This window comes from Drosophila arizonae, chromosome 2 (genome assembly GCF_054131065.1).
Source record: "Drosophila arizonae isolate 15081-1271.41 chromosome 2, UAZ_ARI_1.0, whole genome shotgun sequence".
Taxonomy (NCBI): Eukaryota; Metazoa; Arthropoda; class Insecta; order Diptera; family Drosophilidae; genus Drosophila; species Drosophila arizonae.
This window is the reverse complement of record NC_142922.1, coordinates 8,443,435-8,463,454: the sequence shown is the minus strand read 5'-3', so window position 1 is coordinate 8,463,454 and position 20,020 is coordinate 8,443,435. Positions and strand designations below refer to the sequence as shown.

Sequence of the window (20,020 nt, the reverse complement as noted above, 5' to 3'; positions counted from 1 at the left end):
TAAATTTATCAAATATTTTTGAGAAAGTTCACTTGACTTAGTCGAGGCATGAACTTTAAGCCGTTCAAAATCTGCGCCGATTGTGCAAGCTATTTTTGACTTTGTGATTAACGTTCGTTTTTGTCGACAACAACAAACAAATAAACAAACAAACAGGCAAACATCAACAAATTGCTGGACCTCAAGGCGCCTCTTAATTGTGCAGCAGCAGCAGCAACAACTGCAACAGCCATGGGCAACAGCAATGACAACGCCCACAACAACAAATTGACAAGCCGGCAGCTCAGCGGCGACTTAACTTGGCTTAAATGATCAATTGGCTGCGTAAACAGGCCGTTGTTGTTGTTGTTGTTGCTGTTGCTGCTGCTGCTGCTGGTGGTGCTGCTGCTGCTGTCGTTGCATTAACAACTTCCCCATTGCACAGTGCCCACTGGCTGTGTGTGTTGTGACTGCTGTGGCAGCAGCAACATGACTTATGAGTTTGTGCATCAACGCGGAATTCAAGAAAGGTGCGCGGCGGTCCGGGTTACAGCCCGGCCGGACGTACACAGCCTGCAGAGTCAGCTGCTGCTGCTGCTGCTGATGTTGCTATCGTTGTTGTTGTTGTTGTTGGTGGTGGTGTGTATGTAATGAAAACGAAAGTAACCCGCACCAACACTCAACTGCACTTACAGATACTCGCTCACTCAGCCGCATTCACTCACTCTGCATTGTCGGACGGCCACCATTCCCGCTTATCCATCACGTAATCTGAGGCAGCTGGCTAATGTTTAATTCTCGGCGATATCGGCAACCAGATTTAGCGATTGGATTACTTAAATGTCGGCAATTAACATGCCTTCGCCATGTCTGCTAAATGACCTGCCAAGAATGTCTCTGCTCTACTAGGCGTATACGTAACGCTGGCATATTCCATATGCAGCAGCTCACCTTAACTAGGCGCATTGACCCATCGCATCAATTATTCACAATAGGCTGCTGCTACTCTGAATCAGCAATATTAACCTGAACAATTAGTTAGTCGCATTCGCTGTTCGTGTTAACTTCAACTAGTATGATTGCAAATGAGTAGGGCTGATTTATGGGAGCGTATAAATATTGTATAATATAATAATATGCTGATTAAATGAGAAATTCTTGAGTATTTTACATATGCTTGTTCACTTGCTTTGTTTACAGTTAGATAACGATTCAATGATATATCGAACACGATCGATAATCCAGATTAAGCACATGCTAACTAAATCAGCGCTTGATATATTTTGACATCTCTGAAGCATTCGCTGAGGCTATTCGTGCGGGTTGCAGCAGTTGGTGTTGGCTGATAAATAAGATTTGCATGCCATTAAATAAAGCTGACATTAAACGCTTTTCACGGCATTCCTCTAATTATAGCAATAGATCAAATTGCATATAATTGCTGTTGTCGGCTGCCCGCTTAGCATAATCGAAGTGCTGAATCGAACGGAAATGCACGGCTCGGTTTCAAATGGTTTCATTGAGCCCGGCTTAGTCGTTCGTTGGTGAATGATTTGATCTGCTCAGGTTGGCCGGACTTACCCTTTTCTTCAAATCAAAGCAAGCCTCATCAATGTGGAAGTTGTTGTTTGTAGTTGTTGCTGTTTGTTGTTGTTGCTGTTTGTTGTTGTTGTCTGTTAGCTGCTCTTTTGCCCGCCTCTCGCGCTGTCTTTTCACTTTCGTTGGCATCGCTTTGTTATTATTATTATTGCTGCTGCCGCTGCCGCTGTTGCCTCTGTTGTTGTTGTTGTTGCTGCTTGCTGCTTGCTGCTTGCGAGGCATGCAACACTATCCACAGTCAAATGTCGACGCCAACTGCGCAGCATCGCTGTAACCGAAACGGTAAATGTTTGTTGGCAAACCCCAACAGCGCCAGTTGCATTTTGGCGCTCGTCGCAAACGATTCGCATGAGCCGCATTAGCCCAACTACAAAGCTGAACAGCGACAACAACAAAGCCAAATATCATCGAGACTCCCAAGCAGAGCAACGCGACGCATGCGCCGCTGTCGAAAACAAAGAGCCGTTCATACACTCCGCCCCAGGCCACAGAGCAGCATCGACATTATATAACCGTGGGCACGGGCCCCCAGTTTGAAGTTTGAAGTTGGAAGTTTTCAGTTTGTGTTGGAAATAGAGTTGAACTTTGCTCGATTCTGGTGCTGCGCATATTTTGCGGCTTAGGCATCGCCGGCCACGCCCACCGCTGGCTAATTAATGCGCAGCGCGTAAAAAGAAAAGTCAAGTTGGGCTGGGAAAGATCGCGTAAATTATAATATTTATGGCCTGAAAAGGCCTTTGAGATGCGAATGCGTGTTATTAAATACAAAAATAATCCAAAGTAACCAGAGTTTAGTTCGCCAGCTCATTTGACTGCTGCAAGCGTGAAAGTGAAAAGTAACCGTAACCGTAACAATAGTCGACATCAGCAGCAGCAGCAGCTGCAGCAGGATACCGCTACTGGCATCTGTCATCTGACATCTGCTTCAGCTGAGTCTGGCTCTATCTTTGACTCTGGGTCTGGCTCTGGCTCTATCTTTGACTCTGGGTCTGGCTCTGGGTCTGGGTCAGTCATGCGCGCGATCAGCCGCTGGCGAGCAGCGACAACATGATGAAGCTATTGTCACCCCATCATCAGCAGCAGCAGCAGCAACGGCAGCGACAACAACAGCAGCTGGCTCTGGCCTTGCGCTGGCTCTGCCTGCTGCTGCTGGTGCACAACGCCGCACAGTTTGAGACAGGTGAGTGTCTACTCAACGTGTTCGATGAGCTTCGATTAGCAACTTGAGTGCTCCACAGACTGCGGCTGCCAGCCGCGAGGACGTGAGGCTCGCATTATTGCTGGCGCCAGCACGCAGGAGGGCCAGTTTCCGTGGCAGGCATCGCTGGAGCTGCTGCATCCCTCGCTGGGCTTCCTGGGCCATTGGTGTGGTGCTGTGCTCATCCATCAGTATTGGATACTCTCTGCCGCCCACTGTGTGCACAAGTAAGTGTGAAATGCCCCCAATCGAATCAATGGATGCAGCTCAATGGTCTCCTTCTACTCCTCCCTGCAGCGATCTCTTTAATCTGCCCATTCCGCCGCTGTGGACAGTGGTGCTGGGCGAACACGATCGCAACGTGGAGTCTGGCAATGAGCAGCGCATTCCCGTGGAGAAAATTGTGCTGCACCATCACTACCACAACTTCCGGCACGATGTGGTGCTCATGAAGCTCTCCAAGCCGGCGGATCTCTCTCGCAGCTCTTACATACGACGCATTTGCTTGCCCTTCATGCTGCGCGAGCGGCCAGTCCAGGAGGCGACAGAGTCAGAATCAGAATCAGAAGATGACATGCTCAGCCAACAGCTCGAGCTGGACGATGTGCCCGAGAAGATCGACAATTTCCTGCGCAGTGCGCAGAGCCGCAGGCGCTACCGCAATGTGACGGCGCCCAGCTCCATCAACATGTCCATGCGCGAGCTGATGAATATGAAGATTCTCAATCGCTTGCGTCAGTCGCTGAGGCAGTCGCAGCGCTCCCCGCGCAGCCTCAAGCGCACGCGACGGCGCAACGACAAGCTGATGAAGCTGCAGCTCGAGTCGGAGCAGGAGACGCAGTTCGCCAGGGGCCAGGACTCGCACGAGCTGCCCTTCATGGACTGCGTGGCCACCGGCTGGGGCAAGGCGAACATCAGCGGCGACCTGTCCAGTCAGCTGCTCAAGACCCAGGTGCCACTGCATCAGAATCGCAGGTGAGTTGCACAGCCAAGACTGCCATATCGGACTGCCATTACGACCCTCGTACACCCCTTTGCAGATGCATAGACGCCTACGGCAGCTTTGTGAATATTCACGGCGGACACTTGTGCGCCGGCCAGCTGAACGGAGAGGGCGGCACCTGTGTGGGCGACTCCGGCGGACCGCTGCAGTGCCGACTGTCGCACGACGGTCCCTGGATACTGGCCGGCGTCACCTCATTCGGTTCGGGCTGTGCCCTGGAGAACTTTCCGGATGTCTATTTGCGCATCTCGTATTACCTAAACTGGATTGAGGACACGATTGCCTCACATTAAGGCCACAGCCCGTCCAGCGCTACTCTCAAAAGAAATGTGAAACGATAGACGATAGTCGATTATCGATAGTCGATAATCGATAGTCGATAGTTGTTAATTGTTAGTTGTTAATCGCTTATCGTTAGTTGTTTACAGTTATCATGCTGCGTATATTTATCGAGTGCAAGCTTAGCTGTACATTGCATGCGACTACGAATCTGAATTACCGTTAACCTTAATTTTTACATAAGCATAGAATGTTCCCTAAGTTGTTTCCATTGAGCAGAATATAATCCACACCAAATCTCCTTATTAGCTTAGCTCTTAGTATCACAGAGTCTGGACAGAGTCGGATCTCTGTCCGTTGCGGATTGAGGTAATTGTCCAATTTTTGCAAACTTTGCTGAACCCTTTCACACCTCAAGCCTGTACGCATCGTCATTGGGCAGCAGCTTCTGTGCCTCCGGCGGAACGCACTCCGGCGAGGTGGCCTTGTGCAGGGACGTGGCCAGGGTCAGGTTGCCCAGAACGTTGATCGACTTCTCGCCCAGCTCCGCCTTGTGCAGACCAGCCGGCGGCGACCAGAAGCACAGCATAAACGCTGCGATCAGCTGATAGAGCCCGCCCAGCAGGAGGCTCGACGCGATGACGAGCTGCAGTATGGGCAAAGCATATTTCAGCGTATGCGTCAGCAGCTGTAGGCTCAGTGGCAGGTTCTCAATGGTGAGATCCACCCAGAGCAGGGGCAGCACTAGATTCTCGAAGGGCTCCATCAAACGATTGAATTTGATATTTCCCACCACCTGGTTGGCCTGCAGACGCACATGGACGTGCAAGGGTACGCCCAGTTGCTGTAGAGATTGGCTAAGTGAGCTTCGTAGAAAGCAAAGAAAGCGGATTCCTCTGCACTTACCGGCTGCAGCATGACAGTGGATGTAAAGCGGGACTCGTTGGGATTGAGGCCATCGAAGGCTCTCAGCAAGGTGGGATCAGCATGCATAAAGTGCGGATAGGTAATAGCCAGGGGCATATCTAGGCAGGATTACGAGAGAGCGAGAGGGAGAGAGAGAGAGAGAGAAAGAGTTAAATATATATACAAAAATTTTAAGTTTCCGGTTCGCTTACTGTAGTAGCAGGGCGAGACATTGCCCACGCCCCGCTTGAGGCACTGGTTGTTCTTGCAGAAGCACGAAGAGTTTGGGCTGTGCAGCTCGCTGTCAAAGATTTTGGGGTTCATGACGTACTCGTAGGCATCGAGGCCCTTGAAGGTCAGCGTGCGATTGAATCTCATGGGCAAGAGCCGGCAGAAAGTACGCCGATACATGTAGAACGTGTCGTGCTCGTTCATGTCGCGTGGAAAGAGTGTTGCATCGTGGCTTCCCCAAATGCGATTGCAGTGAGTGCCGCTGCAACAAGAAGCAGAAGAGGGAAGGGATTAACACCGACAGGGGAAACAGCTGACAATTGCTTACTTGGTGGCCTCATCGTATTCCCAGCGCTTGAAGCCGCGCTCGTAGTTGACGCTGTTGAGGGAGTAGGCGCGCGGTGCGCCGGGCAGCTTAACTCCATGCCTATCCTTGGGCTCCACCAAATGCATATTGACCACGTTGCTCTCGTTTCCCTCCCGAAACAGCTGGAACAAAGCAGAAGAAGCAGAGATTTAGCTGAATATAATAAAAAACTAAGTATGAACTCACCTTCTCCATAATGCCAAAGCTGGAGAAATCGATCAGGCTGGGCACAAACTTGGAGGCCAGGTGCACCAAGTGATCCTCGTAGCCCCACATGTAGTCGTGAACGGTGACCTCCAGCATGGGCTGAGCATTGAGTCGCTTGGCCAGCGCACTTAGCCCCAGTGCTGCGAACATGGAGAGGCTGGCCGCCTGCGTGCTGACGCCCATGTAGGGTATATTGGGCGCCCGGATGCGGTCGACTTTTGGATCGCCCACCGAGCGCTCCGGCACGAAAATATACTCACGCCGTGGCGTATAGGTGATGGTGTTATTGTGATAGTTCAGTGTTACGTTGTGATTGGAGAGAATCTCCTGGTAGACGTAAGGTCCAACCTCCTCCACTTTCAGCTTGGCATCGGTGCCATTTATGAACGCATCCACGTTCGTGTAGTTGAACATGTAGACCGTGATGTAGACGTCCAACGGTGGATAGAGCCACAGCTTGTAGAGCAGTGTGCTGGGGCCCAAGCTGATTTGCTAACCAAAGGAAGATCAGTTAGAATGCGGGAGAATAAAGAGCGCCTGGTGGCAGTGCTTACCCAATCGCCGATCAGTTTGCTTGGATTTGTCATAAAGATCGCCGCTCCAAAGAAAATCAGCGTCATGCCAATTGCAGCGCAACGCAAAAGCTCTGCGAAATAAATTAGAGTACGAGGTGAGTTATGCAATTAGCTCAATTCCAGTAGCAGTCGCAGTCGCAGTCGCAATCGCAATCGAGTCGCATTGCGCGTGTGTTGCAAGCAGTCGAAGTTCAACAAGTTTGCTAAATCGCTGACAGATTGCGGATCGCGTGCGACTGCCTGCCATGCGAGTGACCTTCGTGATTCTTTATTGCTGTCGACCGGAGTGCGGTGCAAAGATCTGCGACCTACCTCAATGGCAGGAGCAGGAATCGCCACTGGGCCAACAGCAAAATAAAGGTAAAAGAGAAAAGAGAAAACAAATAAAATCGAAAACAAAACACTGCCTCCGACCAGACACAATGGAGTTCAATAAACGATCAACGGCACTGGGGCAACGATTTACGAGCTACACGAATCATAAACATGTTACGTCACTGCCCTTGCCCAGAGCCCGTCACATTACCAAGCCCGGTTGAAGTTCTCTTCCTGGGCTTACTGACTAACATGTGGTAGCTGCGCATTCTGAGCTGACCTCGCCTGGCAGCTGCAACAGGGCACTTGATAAGAATTGTGCGCACATACATATAGATGCGTATTAAATTTAAACCAGCACTCACAGTGTGCGAACATTCTTAAGGCTTAATAATATATTGAAAACTAGTTTTCGTCTCAGTTTGGAAATACACGCACGGCACAAGATGCTCACCTTCCGCCGTGACTGTTATCATTGAGGCTGTGTCGGTTTAATAGCGGATGTGCTCTGATCTTAAACTGATTACAAACCTGACCGATTTTGAAGATCATGGCCGAGCCAGCCCCACCTACGGCGCAACTCATAAATCAAGCGCCGCCCATTCGACGGAGAAATCATTTAGCGAAATCCCCCGCAAATCGCGGAGACAAGCAATAAATGACATAGCCGCAAGTACTTGACAATTAGATATAAAGCAAACATTAAAATATCTCATTGCAAGAACCCGCTCAGATCAATGAACCAAGCTCAGCAAGCTCAGCAAACCCCTCAGCTATGAGCTTAGCCCCAGATTTGACAAAACACCATAAATTCATTAATAGTTTTGTCGCATTTTTTCTCTCTTTCTGCATATGTTTTGTGCTTCTGCTTCTGCTTCTGCTTTAGCTTCGGTTTCGGTTTCGGCTTTAAGTCAGCTTTGTCACGCCATTAGCGCAAATAAGTTCAAGATTTCAAAATCAAAACAAAAACGCAAAACGACCATCCATGATAACAAATACCAGCCTATATATGTACGTATGTCTGTCTGTCTGTCTGTCTCTATGTATGCCCGAGTGTGTATCCTTGCCTTGAATCGCATAGCTGCATTAACACACACCTGGCCAAAAGTGTTGGCCAGCTAGACGGCGATAGAAGACAAGCCATAAATTAGCCGCCAAACAAAGCGTTCAAATTATTCTGCTGCAACCAAACTCTCATGGGAAAGGCATACATACACTTCGATCGGCATGCGACAGCGGACGCTGTGGCAAATTATGCAACTGCATTGCCAAAGTTGCGAACGCGACTGAAGCCAAAAAGCCAAAAAGCCAAAAAGACGCCGACCGAGTGAGCGGCGTTTGTCTACGACGACAGCTGATTGGAGCTGAGCTCTGAACCCGTTTTAGTGTTTGGGGCGCAAAGCATGAGCAACAGCAACAGCAGCAGTAGCAGCAGAGACGGCTGGCCGATATGCAAGCTACAGATACATTTGTATATCAGAGTTATGAGGTTGTTCGGCTGACGGCTCTCTGCAGCGGTTTGAAGTTCAAGTTCGCTGCAATTTGGTATACCATTCAAATTGAACAACAACAGCACCAAGAAAACAGGTGCTCACTGTCTGCGATGTGTTGATCTCTCTGCCGCGAACAATGACGCGACGCTGCTGACCCACTAAAAGTCAAGAATGAATTGTTTTTGTATCTATGAAACAATCTATACGTGAATAATTCCAAGCACCTTCAAAAATGACTTTGTCCGCATGTCTCTCTCTGTGTGTGTGAGTGTGTGTGTCGGTGTGTGTGTGTGTGTCACTTCCGTCAAATGACAATAAATTAGACATGTATGTGTATTAGCCAAGCTAAGTCGTCGGCATCCAACAGCTACAAGATTCGCGCTCATGCCTACGGCTGTAACTACAAGATACGCTCGCACAGCATTTGAAGTTGTTTGGGCGCCGTTTGTTTGCCGGTTTGTTGATCGTTGTTTGACTAATGAATAATCATAGCACATAGTCGACTGTTAATCATTGCCTAAAAGCTGAGAGCGAGAAGTAAATGCGGGAAAAACCCTTAAATAGTCACGCCACGTCAGTAATTAGATAATTAGACAGCCTGACAATAAGGAAATGCAAACAAACAGGCTCTCGCTCTCCTACGTCAGAATCAGGCTGCAGCCCCCCAGTGAGCAGCCCCACTGTGAGCTCCGATCGGCAGTTGGCTTTGAAATGGATAGCTTTTGTATATTGTAGATATTGTATCTATTTTATTTATTTTTTATCTTTTTTATTTTCTATTTCTATTGTTGACTTTGGCTTTACAAATTTGTTGTTATTTACATTGTTTAGCACACGTTAAGTTGTGCATTATATGTAGCTATTTTCTAAGCGTGACGATTCTAAAAATCGCTAAGGAATTCAGCAAATATTATACTTTGCCAAATATTCTGGCTGGGAACAATATGATAATGACTGGCCGGCACCCATTGACACTTCAGAGGAAAGCAAAAGTTATTCTGCCGGAAAACATGTTTTCACACATCTCGAGACTCCGTCAATTGTGTGACTCAATTGGCAACTGAGTGTGCATGTGCAAGTGTGTGTTTGTGTTTGTGTTGTTTTTTTTTTTCTCAATTTATATCTGTATTTTTGGCCCAATCTCACCCAATTCATCTTTGAGGCCAATGCTGGACATTGCCTAAGGTTCGCCTTCAATTTCAAAGCGTTTCGTTTTGTCTCGTTTCGCTTACTCGAATCGTCATCAAATCCGGACTTCATGGTAAGGTAGTACGTGACGTTACAGTCTGAGTCGCGTCAGCTTCAAACCTTAATTTATGCAAGCTTAATTACAATTGAGTTCCGTTAATACACGTGCGTCTGTGTTAGTGAGTCTAAACTTTGGAATTAGTTTATTTTCAATGACTTTGTCAAAACGATCTTATGATAACTATGACAGCAATTACTAACGAATTAAGGCAAGTACAGTCGCAGATCAATTGGGCCTGGCCATTGCCGGCTTTTCTCAATAACAATTTATGTAAATTTTTTGCTTTGCATTTGTATTTTTGTTTAATTCGCTTACTAAAGCAACTTAAACAAATACAAATTGCACATTTTGTACGACATTCAAAACTATTTCAATGCTTTTTTATGTATGACAATAAATCCAATTATATATAGTATAGCATATTTTTATTTACTCCAAGTTAAACCGCATAGCAGAAAAATTAAGAAAATGAGCAAAACATAAAAACATCACAATAGATGCATTTATATTTTTAAAAAATTAGAAAAAATTCCTTATGTTTATGTTAACTAAAATATTTATATATAAACTTTTTCTTAGTATTTTTTTTTTTTTTTATAAAATATATGTAATTATATTTTTATAATATAAACATATATATTTGTTTTACTATGCTTTGTTTAAAAAAAAATCTCATAACCAGTGTATTTAAAAAAAAAAAATTTACCTATTGCCAATTATTAAGGAATAAACTTTTAAGTAATAATTATTTCCGCTCTCCACTTGTGCTAAATTTACATTTTTTAGTTGCATCCCCAATATTAGGTCAGACTCCCAAAGCTAGGCAAATGTGTGGCGCATTGTTTACACTTGAATAGTGTGAGAATTTCCCGAAGTTCTACATATTATTAATTGGTTGACTTATAAGCTTAAAATAATTATTTATCATGAGATATATAGTATTGGCAGTGTTAATTCCAAATAACAATGTATTAATATGTGCTTTTTATCGAGTACTCGTGAATTCTGAAACCAAGCATACTAAACTAATTATCCAGGCTTACAAGTTATTAAGTTGTATTTCGTATTCTAAACGTGCTGTATCCTAGTGCTGTGAAGAATTTATTGAGGTGTGAAGTAACGGAAATAAAAATACAATATACTTTTCGGATTGAATTTAATCAGCTTTCGATTGGATGCATTGCTTTAAGCGTAATCTGATGGATTATTGTGCTAGATTAGTCTTTAGCTCTCTATTTATACTTTGAGCAAGAAGAAGCATCTACAAGATCATTGTCGACAATCCTAGTAAAGGTTACCACCGAGTAGAGAATATGAACAGCAGCAACATGGAGATTATACAAGACATTCACTCAAATCTACTTAGAACAATATCCTAGGGGCAGAGTGCTGTGACACTTATGGAGATCTAAGTATTGCATTCATAAAACATGAATTAGCTGAGCAAAAAACAAACAATACAACAGTCACTATACATGTATAATATATAACTATTATAACTATGCACCCAACTTAACTGCCAAGGTATTTGTCGGGTATTTCAACCGAACCCGCCTTTAACTCTATGACCTTCCAGCCCAGCACTTGACAATTGCGCAAATCTGAGTCAGTCAATATGACTGTATTAAAGTTGTATCACTAAAAGACAAAATTATTGTCACTCGAGCTCTGAAGAAGATTTCATAAAACTTGAAAGACTTGCAAAGAAATCGTTTAGTTTGAAATATTTAAAATGCAATTCCATTTCATTTAACAGTTAAGTGGAATTTTGAAATAAAACAAATAAATAAATTATCCTCAATTAGCTCAGATTAAAACAAAAATATATCAATATACCATAAATTATTGAAACCGGCTTTCAATAAACAGTTTAGTGCCGCAATAATTAATTATTCAGACTTTCAATGCACAATTATTTCAATTAACTATGCTATCATTTTTTCCCCGATTAAGATAAGATATATTTCTGCTAAATCTTACTAAATAATCTCTTGATTAGAAGAGAATGCGATTTGCTAGCACGCAAATCTGAGAGTCGAGCCAATATCAATTTTGTGTTAACAAATTGAAATGGCTAAATGGTCTTACAGCTTCTAAGCCGTGTGTGTGTGTGTGTGCAGCGGCAGAGCCGAAAATATGCTGTCGGGCCAAGTAAGTCTTGCATACTTTTGACGTGATTTGCATGCAGGCAACCGTCAAGCTTTCGACATACTCCCAAATCCTGCTTAATTACATTGAAAGAGCTAGGTTGCAAAATGCATTTGGCAACCAGTTTTGCGAGTGCTAAAGATTTTTATGTTTCTCGGCGAGCAGATCGGGAGTTAGCCTTTGCTTGAACTCTTTTATGGGTGTCTTTGGACGTGATGAAGGTGGCGAAGTAACGGTATAACTTAATTAAGATCGGACCTCACTTTAATTTACTCACTTGCATTGCGCTGGGTTTTGTTTGTGAACAGTTTCATTTTTTGTTGAGCGTCGCTTTTATGGTCTTGGCGCGATTTTCGCAACGATTTCAGCTATTTGAAGCCGTGTGTGGCAATCAATTAACAGATATTTATATTTGCCTGTTTTATGATGAAAATCAATTACAGCCGCAGTTCATAACTATACATATATAGAAAAGGAATATCCACATATATCGACTATATTGCAGGCAAACAGAACGATTTACAATAACAAGTCCAAAGTATGTGAGCTCTGATTAATTTGCATCGATCGCTTGGCGGGTAATTTGAGTTAATAATTCATTAATATATTTTTATTGTTTATAAATATGTTTCTATTTGTATTGGTTTGATTCACGTTTTTATTGGATTAATGCACAGATCATTTCGAGAATTTAACGAATTATTTTGTAAATTGTATTTGAGTTGTTGCACTTGTTGATCGATTTATTTCATTTATGTATTTAATTTAGTTGTTGCTGATATTGTTGTTAGTATATTGAAATCGACTGACACGCACTTCCTATTCTCACGATATTTGACAACTTAATGCGCTGAGCTGAACGGCAGTGAGTACCTTTATATGGACTCTTGGGCCGGGCAGCTGAGCTCCGACTGAGACGCTAACAGCGACCCAGCTCAGACTCAGATCGAAACGTAGACCGAGCTGCGATCAAGCATCTAGCGTCAAAGCGCGAAAATCTTTTCATGAACCGGTCCACTTTCAAGCCTCGGCTGACGCTGACGACGACTACGGCGACGGCGGTGCTGTCGACGTCAACGTCGAAGCCGATGCCGATGCCGATGCCGACGCTCGCGATCCCTGGGTGTCAGCAACAACACAAGCATAACTGGCAACGTTTAGTATACGCCAAGTACTTGCAACTAAGTAGTTTGTTTCAAATAATCCCCGAGTGCTATTTGCTCCAAAGTTTCCAGAACGATGAGTTAATCGACACTGGGGACGACTATATGGCTCGTCGGGGGTTACTAAAGTTCGTTAATACTTTTAATTGTTGTTGCTGTTACTATACTAATAATTGTACTTGTGGTGCGCCATTTTAAAGATCACTTAACGTTGCTTTACATTTAATAACACAAATGACTCTATTTAATCCCTAATAGCCACGCACACGTGCCCCGTCCCCATAGGAAATGTTTATTCATGAGCCGCTCGCATTTAGAGCCAATTTCTGACAGCGCACAGCAGCCTGTAGATCGGCTAGTTAATAGTCAATAACTATTAAGTAGCAATGCGGATAATGATCGCTCGATCTGATCGATTTAGATCGTGTCTATTGGGCCCAGTCACGTTTTCGCAGCAGCCGCCAGCACTCGACGGACGGTTCTAAAAGCATCTGTCCATTAGATCCTATGTTTATTATTGTGTCTACTTAGAAGATGGCGGTCCATTAGGCCTTAAGCGACCCGCGCTTCAGGTGAACTCAAACTCAACTGTTGTTTCACGTCTAGATCGCATGTCTCTAATTTCAAAACATCTACTTAATTATTATTGCGTACATTAGCGCGTAACTTAAATTCGTTTTGCTTATTATTTTATTATTTTATTTTTTTTCTTGTTCTCTGAGTTTTTACTACAATTGTCTTGTGTTCTGGCATTAAAAGTCGACCGGAATTTTTTGGAGCTCAGATTCTCGAGAAATTTCGCTAAATGTACAGCCAATGGGTGCTACTAAATAGCAGTTGTCATGCATAAAAATTGTTTATTATTGTTTATAGCGAGTACCCCATAATTATTGCATATTAACAACGCCATAAAATACGAAAGTGCTTAAAGAAGCTCAGTCCAGTCAAAAGACTTTTCCCAGTACGCATTGAGCTTTGAGCTTGCGGCCCAGGATATGTGCTTTGTTGCCACAATTATACCAGAAAAAGCACAATACTATTAGAGCTTTTACGAGTGTGCGGATTATTGAGCTTTGTTCACACAAATACACATATATTCACATAAATCGGCACTATGTCTAATCCTTTTGTATCTGAGCACAGAAACCATTGACCGAAGATTAAGGAAAGGAAAATTATTTTTGTTTTATTTTTATATTTGAGTTTAAAGAGATTTACTTTAGAAAAATTTCTAGAAAGATTTCTAATTATTTTTAGTGTGTCTTTTTTAGATTTAAATAATAATACACGTGTATTTTTATCTCTTTAAATATATACATATATATTAACAAATCGTAAACTTTTGAAAATTTAATTACTGAGCTAAAGACCAAAGTCTTAGCTTTTCACAAATTGAACGCTGTGAGGTCAAATGGAAATGATGTCAAATGCTTTGAATATATATAACTAGAAGTATATATCATCATCATCAAACATGTGAGAGCACTCTATTCGGGAGTACCCGAAGCTTCGGCTATACCTTGAACATTGCCCGATCGGTTGTCTCAGAAAACCGCTTTGTTTCTCCCATATGGAAAGTTTACGGCACTATAAATTCTTTTTAATAAGTAAAAAAATACAATATATAAATGATAAGTAAATAAATATAAATACATTAAACATATAATCGACTCTTTACTTTTTTTAAGGAATATAGTTATATATATTGAATCAGCCATGACAGCTGTCTGTGCTGTATATGTGTGGCTTTCATCTTCATATGATCTGACAACTATTATCAACACTTTTCAATATATTTCGGTAAAAATAGCTAGCTTGAAAACTAGTTGTCACTTCTATTTAAATAAGTTTGTGTAATGGATAGGCTATCGCCTATCGCCAACAATGTATTCACAGTGAGCTTTTAATCATCCACTAAGCTTTTCACAGCATCAATTAAATAAATTATAGAACAAACAAGGAATTTTTATTCAAATTTAATATATTTAAATTTTAAATCTATGACCTTAATTGATAATTGATTTATGAGAACTTGGAATAATATATTTTTTCCTATTTAATTATATATTGCCTGAGTGCAGCGCTATAACTTTAATCAAATTTTCAACAGGTAATATACGTAATTTGTGTCGACTATACAATAAAAATATTTGTTCGCTGTGAAAATGGTATATGGAATGAAATGAATCTAATCATATAGGATGATAGCCCTACGTGTCATAAGTCCATACGTCATATTCCAATAACTGTTTCTTGAAATTATAAGACAACATGCACAATTTTCAGTTTGACGAGCACGCGATGCGTGCGTTCGCTTCTTGCTTCCAGGAAAGCCCCATTTGCATACTACTTAAATTTATAACTGTATTCGGCTGGTGGATGTACTTGGAAATCAAATTAGGGGCCATAAAATCGTCTACGAAAATTGAGCTACAAAAAACGTAAACGCATTCGATGCCTTGGCTGTGACCCTATTAAACACATGCGCCAACATTTTAGCACATGCCAGGTGAGAAAGCTGGGAAATCAGCCAGTAAAAGTCAGGTGGAGCTGCCGTCTGAACTCCCTCAATACGATGAGCTGCATGCAAACTGTTGCAGGAGCCGCATCCTTGAACTAAAAAAACTTACAGCAAGTTGGACGGGAAGCACTCACAGCGGGGAATTCCCAATTCCCAGCTCCCTTGCGGCGACAACAAACAACTAGTCGATACAAACAGTACAAACGGCACTACGAGCATTGATTCAATGCGTTGTGTAGTGGAATATGTACTGTTAGGTTTAATTGTGATATTATGCCTCGCCTAATGGCTTAGAGCCAGCAATTAGATTGGATATGCTGACAAGGTGGGAGCTGAACTCGAGTTGAGTTCAATCACAGAACACTTCAACAGATCAAACTAATAACATAGGAAAGTTTCTTCCTAAGCTCGTTGAGCTGCAGTAAAACTCTAAGCCGAATAATAAGGAACAGAGCAGTCGACCAATTAATTTAAATATAATACGCAGTCGGTTGTCTCTAATGAATATTTACCCAGCTTAATTGCACTTGTTGCTGTCGTACACATATATCACATACATCACACAGATATGTGTGTAGCTGCAATAAGAGCATAAAAAAACTAACTGAACTAACTTAATAGGTGTTCTATGTATGCTACCTGTCAATTAGCCAGGTCACTCAAGTTAATGCGAAAATAAAAACGCTATAAATGAGGGGGAGGGGCAATACAAATTATTAGAGATATGCCGATTGTGCCCCGCGGCGTATACGTAATATGAGTACATACGTAATAGAACATTCGACGTTACGTACACGCATCTAACCAGAAGTCGGGCATTGGAATATGGTATTACCTATTCGGTTAGCAAATCAAATGACCCCAAATTAAATCAATGGCTTTGGAATGCCCTTTTAATAATAGTATTATAAATATATCAAGTAGAGATAAATGTAACTCGTTTGCCCGTTACGGCGTCACTAAAGTGACGCCCCTAAACCCTGGCTGCAATTAAATAATAATCAAATAATTCAAATTAATGATAGAGAGCATTTGCATATCGGCCGCGCATTCTCAGGTGGGCGATAGGGGGGCTGCCAGCAGGCAGTAATCCTTCGCCATGCCTATTCTCATTAATAACATCCAGCATTTCGCGATATCTCGTTAGCCAACTGTCAGCATTTGTTAGCTAGCATTGACGTTGTTTTAAGCTCCAGCTGCTCCAAAAACTTTTGCCAACATAATTAGGTTGCATATGAAAATATTTTTGAGGCTTCCTCTCTGCCGGTGGCCGCCTCTGGCGGCTGCAAAACATCCTGCAGCAACATCTAGGTCATGGTGCGTACGACTATATAAATGCCTGTTGCTGTACGCGTTCGTTTATCATTTACCTTCGGTCGTCGGACCCATCCACTGCCTGTTGAGCACGCCCATTATTTCCAATCAACAACCCATCGCTGGCCGATTTCCTTAGTGGCCTGTTGCTCTGCAATCTCGTCCATCATTCATAATTTTGCACTCGCCTCGTCAGGTACTTGTTGCGGCAGAGTCAGCGACAGCGGCAGCAACAGTTTGTGCAACATTGCAAGTGTCATACGTCCGTCAGCTACTTGTGAATACTCAATTAAAGGTAAGTCGATAATAAATAATAAACAAATAAGAATAGGAAATCACATTTTCCTATCATTTTCTATTGTGCGATAAAGTGAAAAAGAAACAGATTTCGATTATTTTTGTGTGAAATATGATTCAGCTTAGTTGAGCTAAAAATGTTTAGTGAATTTTTATAATTAATTTATAGTTTTATGTATATTTTATATGTAATTATTTAAGTTGTGTTCGTGTTTTTTTTTCTTTATTTTTTTTTTTTTTTTTGAGTTTTTAAAATATTCTTCATGAACCATGAAAGATGAATTTTAATAATTTTATTATTAGAGTGTCAAATATGATTAGTCGCATTATTAAACAAAACCTACAGTACTGTATTTGATTTCTAAATAATTATTTCATTCGAATATTTGAATTATATTTAGTTAATTTTAAAATGATATTCTTTTTAAATTGTTGAGGTTCTCTTATTAATTATTATTATAAAACATGAATTTTTATTTAATTGGTAAGATATTTTAAATATATATATATATAACTTCGATATGTTAAAGCAAAATTCGATTAAATCGACTTAAACATTAATTTGTTTGTTGTTTTTGTTTTAGTATTATGATTTAGTATGAAGAAAATTTAGTTTACTGAATTTAATTTTAGGATTATTCAAATTCTATTGATTATATAAATTATTATTATTCTGATTGCAATAATTATGAGTATGAGTATATTAATACTCTTTTTAGCACATAATTTAATCTACTAAAAAATTCGCATCTATTCTACTTGATCCGATTCGATAGCAGCAGCAAATTGAAATAATAAAGAGGAACGGCAACTGCTCCTCTAGAACAATAAACTTAGTCAATCAGTCAGCAGCTTTCTTTGGGCCAATTAATGATTTGCGTCAGATGAATTTGATTGCAGTTATGCCAATGCGATCCGGTGGCTTGTGAACTTCATAAACAAAGCGATAATTGCACAGAACTTGCAAATTGGCCAGATATTGCAGTATACGCTACTGGTATTAGCCGTGGCCCTAGACGGGCCGGCCTGTAAATGGGCTTTTAATTAGACAGTGTGGGGGCAATCGGGTTCAGTTCAATATGAGATAAAAACAACATAAGAGTGCAACTGATATTTAGTTATGCAAATCACAAGTGGAACAACCAGTAATTCTCCTTAATGCCCCGAGCTAATCTTAGCTAATGCTAATGCAATTTTGTAGCGAGCTATACCGTGTTATTCCAATTTCCTATTATAAGTAATTTTCAGTCAGACTTCGTTTAATCCCAGTCATTAGCCACTTCTCTCTCTCGCTCATTCTCCCACTTGGCATCACTTACTCTACATATCTCACTGTCTCTCTCTCTCTTTCTCTCTCTAACTCTGTTGCACGTGCAGCTAATCGCATCATGTCGTATTCAATGCGCTGCACATTAGTCATCTGCGTGGCATTCGCTCTGTTTGCCGCCGGCTGCATTGTGGAGGCCTCCAAGACTCGACCACCGCGCAACAATGAAATCAACACCATGGCAGATGCGCTCAAGTATCTGCAGGATCTCGATGTCTACTATGGCGACCGGGCCCGTGTGAGGTTTGGCAAGCGCGGCTCGCTCTTGCAGGCCATCCGCAATCGAATGCTTTTAAATGGTGTTAATACTGAACCATTCAATGATAACAACAATGGCGGAGAATTGGTAAGTGGATATCCGAAATAACCGTTAGAAATCTGTTAAATGTATGGCTTTATCAACTTGGCAGATCCATGACGTTGGCCAGGAGGAACTGTTCTAATCACGATGCGTTGAGAGCGGGAGGGAGAGAGAACTAATTTGAAACTCTGTTGCAACTGTTTCAAATCAATAGCTTAAACAATTACCGAAACTTTGAATATGAATGTTAATTACAATTAAATGTTCATTGCAAAATATTCATAATTAACTGTTATATATAAATGTTTGCTTAATGAAATGAAATTAAAGCCAAAGGCAGGCACAAATCGGAGCCTAATCAATTTCCTTGATTTTTTCCGTTTTACGATTATTTTTTATTTTACTAGCGTTTAGTTAATATTCGAATAGCTTAGCCCAGTTGAATGTTTTCGACTTCCTTGATGAGATCCATGTGCTTGAACTCATCAGGGCGCTTGGTGAATGTCTCCAGCAGCTTGAGCTTGCTCTCGTCGGTCTTATAGTAAAACATTTGCAGCTCATTTGCCAGGCACTGCGCCTCCTGTGCGGTCAGCACCTTCGTGTCGTACTCTCCGCGCATCAGTACAATGCCCTTGTCCTGCATCTCGGTGTAATGCACCAAGGTGAGGCATTCGGGGGCATTCTCTTGGTGCACCTGGTAGGCCAGCAGGGGTGTAAAGTGCACCGAATTGGCAGCGAACTGCAACATGATGAATTCGAAGCCTTCGCTGCGCGGCAATGGCAGCAGGAAGATTGGATGCTCCTTGGCGCGCTCGGTCAATGTCTGGTACTGACTGGTAGTCAATGTGGCAGCTAGCACTTCCTTGGTTTTGTGGTACTCGATCCAAATCTGCGATATCTCTTCGGCGTTCTTATCAGCGATTAACTCCATCTTCATGATGTCGGTTAGCTTCTTGTGGGGAACTTCGGCCGACTCTTTAGCAAGCTTCTGCTTGGGATTCAAAAGCTCTGAGTAGGATCTAAAAATATGGGCATGTTTCATGTTATATATGTATGTAATGAACTTAATGAACTTCACTTACCTGGCCTGAATTTTACCATCTTTAATGGGATTAACGACGCGCTCAATCCGATCCAAGAATTCTTCTGCCGAAGTTAGTTGTGCTTTGGCAATCTTATCGGCATACTTGGTGTAATAAGGATTTGTCTCTTTCAATTTTTCAATTGCCTCCTTGGCACGTTGTGAAGAGGTCATCGTAAAGCTGCGTGTAAATAATTTTTTTGGTAAAACACGTAAAACTTTACGAGCGCAGTCCATGCCGAACCAAATTAAATCGTGAGGTTACACAACACAGCACAGCTGACAAACAGCTGAGTTTCATTTCAGTGCTGAAAAGTGTCAATGGGAAATGAAAACACATTTCAGCCAGCAGTTGGCACAGGGTGTGTTCTTATAATTATATTCAAGACTTAAGTCGTTCATTGGGCACAGAAATAATTTTCAGCTAACAAATAAAATTTAATTTTTATTTTTATTAATGTGCTGGC

At 42.1% G+C, this 20,020-nt stretch overlaps 4 protein-coding genes across 5 annotated transcripts; 2 read left to right on the top strand and 2 right to left on the bottom strand.

Annotated features, from left to right (window-relative positions):
* The first annotated feature begins 1,436 nt into the window (after positions 1–1,436).
* LOC108621680 (trypsin-1) lies at positions 1,437–4,452 on the top strand. Its single transcript, XM_089462654.1, has 4 exons — positions 1,437–2,758; positions 2,817–3,003; positions 3,074–3,751; positions 3,817–4,452. Exons 1-4 carry the CDS (start codon positions 2,626–2,628, stop codon positions 4,070–4,072), a joined length of 1,254 nt encoding a protein of 417 aa, XP_089318780.1. The 5' UTR covers positions 1,437–2,625; the 3' UTR covers positions 4,073–4,452.
* On the bottom strand, positions 4,194–12,497 carry LOC108621679 (scavenger receptor class B member 1). Of its 2 annotated transcripts, XM_018019132.2 has the most exons (7): positions 11,827–12,497; positions 6,324–6,415; positions 5,749–6,261; positions 5,524–5,684; positions 5,177–5,457; positions 4,965–5,083; positions 4,194–4,902 (listed from the first exon to the last, which is right to left on the bottom strand). In XM_018019132.2, exons 1-7 carry the CDS (start codon positions 11,861–11,863, stop codon positions 4,465–4,467), a joined length of 1,641 nt encoding a protein of 546 aa, XP_017874621.1. In that variant the 5' UTR covers positions 11,864–12,497; the 3' UTR covers positions 4,194–4,464. The 2 variants fall into 2 exon arrangements, with proteins under 2 accessions (XP_017874621.1, XP_089318779.1); XM_089462653.1 differs by lacking the exon at positions 11,827–12,497 and having other exon boundaries at positions 5,749–6,253; positions 6,324–6,421.
* Positions 12,498–16,397: 3,900 nt separating this feature from the next.
* Positions 16,398–18,834, top strand: NPF (neuropeptide F). The gene is made up of 3 exons (XM_018000918.2): positions 16,398–16,842; positions 18,222–18,517; positions 18,582–18,834. Exons 1-3 carry the CDS (start codon positions 16,569–16,571, stop codon positions 18,612–18,614), a joined length of 603 nt encoding a protein of 200 aa, XP_017856407.2. The 5' UTR covers positions 16,398–16,568; the 3' UTR covers positions 18,615–18,834.
* LOC108609189 (ATP synthase mitochondrial F1 complex assembly factor 1) lies at positions 18,706–19,856 on the bottom strand. The gene is made up of 2 exons (XM_018000917.2): positions 19,555–19,856; positions 18,706–19,491 (listed from the first exon to the last, which is right to left on the bottom strand). Exons 1-2 carry the CDS (start codon positions 19,788–19,790, stop codon positions 18,903–18,905), a joined length of 825 nt encoding a protein of 274 aa, XP_017856406.1. The 5' UTR covers positions 19,791–19,856; the 3' UTR covers positions 18,706–18,902.
* Positions 19,857–20,020: the final 164 nt, after the last annotated feature.

Coding starts and splice junctions, on each gene's coding strand:
- LOC108621680 (XM_089462654.1), top strand. CDS start 2,626: ATGATGAAGCTATTGTCACCCCATCATCAGCAGCAGCAGCAGCAACGG. Junction 2,759..2,816: donor CGCCGCACAGTTTGAGACAG/GTGAGTGTCTAC, acceptor AGTGCTCCACAG/ACTGCGGCTGCCAGCCGCGA. Junction 3,004..3,073: donor GCCGCCCACTGTGTGCACAA/GTAAGTGTGAAA, acceptor TCCTCCCTGCAG/CGATCTCTTTAATCTGCCCA.
- LOC108621679 (XM_018019132.2), bottom strand. CDS start 11,863: ATGAAACTGTTCACAAACAAAACCCAGCGCAATGCAA. Junction 5,685..5,748: donor GCTTTGGCATTATGGAGAAG/GTGAGTTCATAC, acceptor GCTTTGTTCCAG/CTGTTTCGGGAGGGAAACGA. Junction 5,458..5,523: donor GAATACGATGAGGCCACCAA/GTAAGCAATTGT, acceptor TTCTTGTTGCAG/CGGCACTCACTGCAATCGCA.
- NPF (XM_018000918.2), top strand. CDS start 16,569: ATGCCTGTTGCTGTACGCGTTCGTTTATCATTTACCTTCGGTCGTCGG. Junction 16,843..18,221: donor TTGTGAATACTCAATTAAAG/GTAAGTCGATAA, acceptor TTGCACGTGCAG/CTAATCGCATCATGTCGTAT. Junction 18,518..18,581: donor ACAACAATGGCGGAGAATTG/GTAAGTGGATAT, acceptor TCAACTTGGCAG/ATCCATGACGTTGGCCAGGA.
- LOC108609189 (XM_018000917.2), bottom strand. CDS start 19,790: ATGGACTGCGCTCGTAAAGTTTTACGTGTTTTACCAAAAAAATTATTT. Junction 19,492..19,554: donor GATGGTAAAATTCAGGCCAG/GTAAGTGAAGTT, acceptor CCATATTTTTAG/ATCCTACTCAGAGCTTTTGA.